This window comes from Barbatula barbatula (genome assembly GCF_947034865.1).
Source record: "Barbatula barbatula genome assembly, chromosome: 8".
Classification (NCBI taxonomy): domain Eukaryota; kingdom Metazoa; phylum Chordata; class Actinopteri; order Cypriniformes; family Nemacheilidae; genus Barbatula; species Barbatula barbatula.
In genome coordinates, this window is record NC_136771.1 from 15,489,819 (window position 1) to 15,495,818 (window position 6,000).

Genomic DNA, 6,000 nt, shown 5'->3' on the forward strand with positions numbered 1-6,000 from the left:
ACATCAGACAAAATATTTGACATGACAATTACTATGGTATCATTGACTGTGTGTATTGTAGCTATAATTTTTTTATGTATACCCCTTTATTCCCCAAACTTTGCATATTGTTCCCCTTTACCTACTGATATGTATGCTACTGTAAAAGTGCATTGTTATTACAGTTAATTATGCAGTATATTGCGGGTTGTTTTAATATAAAGGTTTCAGATACTGCGACTGCTCTGTGATCTTGAATTACTCTTGTGAGACTTGGAAATCTCACGTGGATTATCCGCATTGATCCAGGAAGTCAAAAATACATATATAATAGGGAAAATATGCTGAGTTTTTTTGAAAATAGTATTATTTTTCATAGTATTTAAAATAGTAGTTTTTTAAATATCATTTTTCACGATGTTTAGGTCATCACTAGGGGGCCCTAATAGTTTGCTATTGGTTCAAATAAGTTTGAGACACCTGGGGCCTCATTTATAAAACTGTGCGTAGGAACCTTACTAAAAGTGTACGTACGCACAAAAGCCAAAAATAGCGTACGCAAAAAAAAAAACAGATTTATAAAACTGTGCGTACGCACAACTGCACGCAATTTTCACTTTATAAATCACAGTCTACCTGATAATTTGCGCACGTGAAAAAAATCGACATCCCACCCTCAACCCGCCCCTTTTCAACCATATATAGCACATGCAAATCACCTCATGAATGGCCGTGCATCTTAATGAGCAAGAGGTTCTGTATGCGTGATAATAGCAGCAATGGAAACTAAGGGGAAAAAGAGAAATTTCACAGACACAGAAACAGAGAGGTTCTTGTGACTGAGGTGGAGGAAAGGAAATTTATTTTGTTTGGTAGCCATAGTATTGGCGTCACGAACAACTTGCACATTTATGTAATGCACGTTTCGATTCACATAAATGTACTCGTTCTCATGTGGAGATCTTATAGCAATATGAGTGCAGTCAATTGCACCGATTACATCTGGGAATCCGGACATTGCTGCAAATGGCCTTTTGATATTGGCCTGTTCCCGAATAGTGTAAGGAAACTTTATGTATCGATTTGTCATTTTAATAATCCCTTTCAAAACAACAGGCATAAGGAGCTCAGTGATGGCTGTGAAATCCCAGACTTATGTCAAATTAACAGAATTATAAGTTTCCAAATCAAGCTTTGCGCATGAAAAAAATCCCGGTTGCCAAAAATCCTAAAACTGACAGGACTTGTGATGGTACCGGGATGGCGCGGTTTCGTGTAGTTTGCCTTTGTAATGTTGGCCCCAATTCAGCACACAGATCCAAAAACATGGCTCTAGGGAATCTAAATCGGCTTATTAGTCAGTCATCATCGTGGGCTGGAAAATCTTCGCGGTCTCTAAACACCCTTTCCCTCCTAAATCTGCCATTGGCATAGTCCTCCAGCAATGCCAGCGCATCCATCATGTCGTAGATGGGGTTTCACCGTAGTATTTATGTTTACAGCGATCACATTCAAGCCTTTACACCTGTCATAGCAATCAGACAATGAGTGGTAAACCCATACGCCCACCCTTAGATCATTAGCAAATGAAAGTAAAATAAATTAAATTGATGCACTTTTATTTGATAGATTATTACCATTTATTTATATAAATTGGAATTGTGGACATGCATGTTTTATGATTAGGACGCATAATGAGGGTTGAAAGTGATTAGTATGTTTATGGTTATATGGATAGGTCTATATGCGCAACTTTTCAAGTTCAATGTGTTTAATTTCATTAATCTACCGTCAATCCCTCAGCTCACCATCAGTGTCGCCAAACTGCTTAGTCTTCAAAATGTGCGTACGCATGGGTCACAGTTTGCGTGGATGTGCGTATATTTTCACGTCAAGTTTTTCTTTATAAATCCCACCTTTTGCGCAGGAACTGGCGTACGCATGTTTTCAGCCCCGTTTTGTGCGTACGCAAGCTTTATAAATGAGGCCCCTGGTGAATTGTGTGTCCAATCCCACCTTCATCACACCCATTATCCTGGGTTAAAGATGCCCTTTGGTGAGATGCTGCTTTTTTAATGGCGTCTTCCCAATGTACAATCAACTATTGGACCAAAGAACCATGTCCAGCTGCAGATTGATCGCTACAATTTCCATTGGGAAAGTAAGTCTGTGGTTTAAATCAATTTGCATTTCCCAATCCCTGACTATATTTAGCATGCCTAAGTCTGTGTATAAGGACTTGGTCTGCTTTTTCTGCCCCCCCCGAATAAAGGACTGCCTTTTTAGTAAGTTAGTCTGGTCATTTTGGCGGATGGCATTGCTGTCACTCTTTTAGGCCTTATCCCAATTCTATCTTATAAATAGTTGTTAGATCCTTATTAAATCCTTAAAATAAATGCTTAAATTATACTCGCATGAGCAGCCATGTTGGAAGATGTCTTACCCTTTTATTTGAAATGAGGTCCTGACAGCCTGCTCCAAATGATTTTGCACTGTTCAATCCGTTCCCACCCCATTCAGCAGCCTTGCTGGGCTTCACTGAGCTATCTACTTGTATCTATTTCCTTTTAACATCGGACCTCCTCCACCATCAAGTGATACTTTTATCTTTGGTGTAGCTTTCAGCCATGTGGGAGTTGTTTATCTCAAACCAAGGACCCCTCTGCCATATAGGACTTGTCCCACAATGTCTGTGGCTCGAATCGATTTGAATGCATCCTATGACAATGTTTTCTGTTATAAAAACTTTCTAAAATAATATTTTTTTGAATGCCTCTAGAGCATTTGTCCGATCACATAATCTGATTTGTCACATCTAAACAATCCTGACAAAAAGTTTGGGCTTTTCTTTTTCTTAGGTTGCAGAGGGGCAGGAGATCTGTGTGATTGAAGCCATGAAGATGCAGAATAGCATGACTGTGGCTAAAACTGCCAAGGTGAGTTCCATGTCACATAGGGGGAGTTGATATGGATAGGGTTTTGGAGGCATTGAAATTTGGTGTAAATAATAGTATATTAATCGTACAAGGTAGTGTAAGAACCTGCTTTGTTGCCTCTTATACGGCATGTGAAACTTCTTATTTTTGACACTTGATATGAGGAAGGCTTTAGATTTTTTTGTTTAAATTATCCATTTTGCTTGATAAGGAAATCATTAATTGCTCTGTAAATCCACAGTTCCTGTAAAGTTTCTTCTGTCAGATGTGTGTTTAATAGGGTTTCCCTGAATTAGTGAACACACCTTGTTTTTGAACTGTTGTCTGATTTTGTTTGTTGTTTAGGTGAAAAGTGTGCATTGTAAACCAGGAGATACCGTAGGAGAGGGAGATATACTCGTGGAACTGGAGTAAACATACATGTCAAAACATCCTGCTTGTGAATTTTATGAAGATCCTCTTTGTTTGTGTCATTATTTTTGATTGTTTTCTACACATATTAGTAAAATTGTCTTGAGATGTTGCAGGATTTCATAAGAAATATATAATAACACTATCTTTAAAACAAGCGCCTTTGCCCTGATTATTGGATTTTTTAACAAAACTTGGAACAAAACATAATTTGATAATAACAATAAAGTCATAACAGCTGCTCTTGTTTTATGAATCATAAAATGAGTCAACTTTAAATGCATTGATGAGCTGGTGATTTTTAACTCGTCTCTCCATCATTTCTAATCAAATCTCTCCTCTATTCCTCTCATTCCACTTTTTAGCTCTTTTAGAGTACATATTTAGATAGCTTAAACTGTTTAGCAATTTAGCTCGAAAGGCTTTTAAAATAATTTAAAATGTTTGTTAATTGTTGCAATCAATTGTTTTACTCCACATTGTAACAAACACAGGAGTGAAATACTCAACCATTCCCGAAAAAGTGCCATTTGAAACTATCCCATTTCAAAACACCCATCTATGATAAAATCATGCGTTATTACATTTGTACACACATCACGCATTCAAGGCGCTTGTTCCAACAATGCATTTACTGTGTTTAAAAAAAATCATGCTTGATAGATTTCAAGTGGTTTTAAAATTAAGTCTCAGAATTAGCACATATAGCATGAAGTGAGAATGACACCAAAATTGAACCTAAAACACACTGTAATAAAATAACATGTTTTATGAATTAAACAAGGTGAAATAGTCAAGGTACCTTTGATTTGTTTGAGCTCCTTCCCTCGAGATGCTTGCTACTTATCACTTCTTAACACCACAAAACATTAAATACATTGTACAGTTTTTTGGTTATAAAATTCATGAACACAATTCTGCTGCCTCCCGCAACCCAACGAAGTCACTTGTGCAGGCACATCGCATTGCATCCAATAAATGGTCGGTAATCCAGATCCTTCCACGTATGGAATCATGGTATTTAAAATGAACAAACTGTTTGAAAAATGTGAGATTCTCTTATGCTCTTATTTTATTTCCTAAAATTAGGACATCCTGCATTCAGGTTAAGTTTATATTTTATTATTTATTTTCGAAATAATTGTTAATTGAAATGTATTTGTTGTGGGAACCACTTCCCTTTTGCTTCCATAATGCTGTATTATCATATATTGGCTGGATATGGGTTTATTAGTCGAAACTAAATTTTTGTTTTTGATGAAAACATTCCAGGATTATCTCCATATAGTGGATTAAGTTGTGAAATGCGCTTCGCAGAACAGAGCGATTTTTTTTTTTAGAAAATGATCGATCGTTTCGCAAGATAAGACCCTTATTCATTGTCTGGTATCGTTTAAAGCCCTTTAAAGCCGCACTGAAACTGTAATTTTGACCTTCAACTGTTTGGAGTCCATTGAAGTCAACTATATGGGGAATAATCCTGGAATGTTTTCATCAAAAAACTTAATTTCTTTTTTACTAAAGAATAAAATGCATAATCATCTTGGATGACAACAGGGGTGAGTAAATGATCATGAAAATGTGTGTTGAAAGTGAACAATTCTTTAATATCCACGTTTTCTCAACTAAGTCCAACCAAGAATATTAGTTCAACTGAGATATTTTTGCTCTTCCAACGTTTATTTGGGGTTTTAAAGTGTATTTTTGTTTAATAATAATTTGTTTAGTATAAAATGATTTATCTGTATTTATTAAAATATACATTTTCTATCTGTAAACAAACATCTAGTCTCAAAATGCAGTTATTCTTTATCGAACTAATCATGTTTTTCTTTCTGCAAATGTATTACGATTCTTTATGAAATACACAAGCAGATGTCACGTAATTGATCCCAGTTCTGGCGCAGAGTTTGTTTTCTGTTTGCGTACTTAAAAATCTGTTTAATATTGTTCAGAATTCTTTCTTAGTAAAACTTAGAATGTATTTTTTTAAATATTAGTAATGTCTGATAAATATATTGCAAATTAAAGATGGCCGTGTGTCAGAAGATCAAGCAGAAGAACCTCAGTTGCCGTTTCCCATTTCAGAAAAGATCTTAGATCTTCTGTCTGTATTAGTTTCTGTGAAAAATAATGGTATTAAAACCTTAATTTTATTTAATACAATTTGTGTCAGAATATTAATTCTTTATCTCTCTCTCTTTCTTTATAAGAGAAAAACCTATAAAATGAAACCTTCACAAGTCACATTTTTTAACAAGTTAACAGAAGTAAACAAAAGCAGTCAATTCACCATGATCCTACTTGAATTAGGCCAATTTTGTATTTTTAATGGCAGAAGCTGTAGATTACCGCTCCATATTTATAAATGAGGTTTAGTTTATTGATAAATTTGCTTCACAAGACTGCGATATACCATCACAAGGTGCAGTATCACGGTTGTGTTGGATATATGTGCATTTAGAACTCATAGAGATCTGGACCCTGTGTACACCCATTATATGAAGCACAAAGGGCTGTTGTCATGATCCGTTCTGTTTTTCCCCAGTTTATGGACCTTATTTGTTCCTGTTTGATTTTGTAGTTCTTTTTGTTCATTGGTTCTGTGTTGATCGTTGCCCCATGTGTTATCCATACTACATTTCATAATTTCCTAATCCTATTTCTGCTGTTT

At 35.6% G+C, this 6,000-nt stretch overlaps 1 protein-coding gene across 1 annotated transcript in view; it reads left to right on the forward strand.

The window, feature by feature from the left end:
• Window positions 1–5,490, forward strand: part of pcca (propionyl-CoA carboxylase subunit alpha) — a 78,441-nt gene extending 72,951 nt beyond the window's left edge. The window contains exons 22-23 of the mRNA XM_079461503.1: window positions 2,838–2,915; window positions 3,261–5,490. Coding sequence (XP_079317629.1) covers window positions 2,838–2,915; window positions 3,261–3,329 — 147 coding nt within the window. The 3' untranslated portion in view covers window positions 3,330–5,490. The remainder of the gene's footprint in view (window positions 1–2,837; window positions 2,916–3,260) is intronic.
• Window positions 5,491–6,000: the final 510 nt, after the last annotated feature.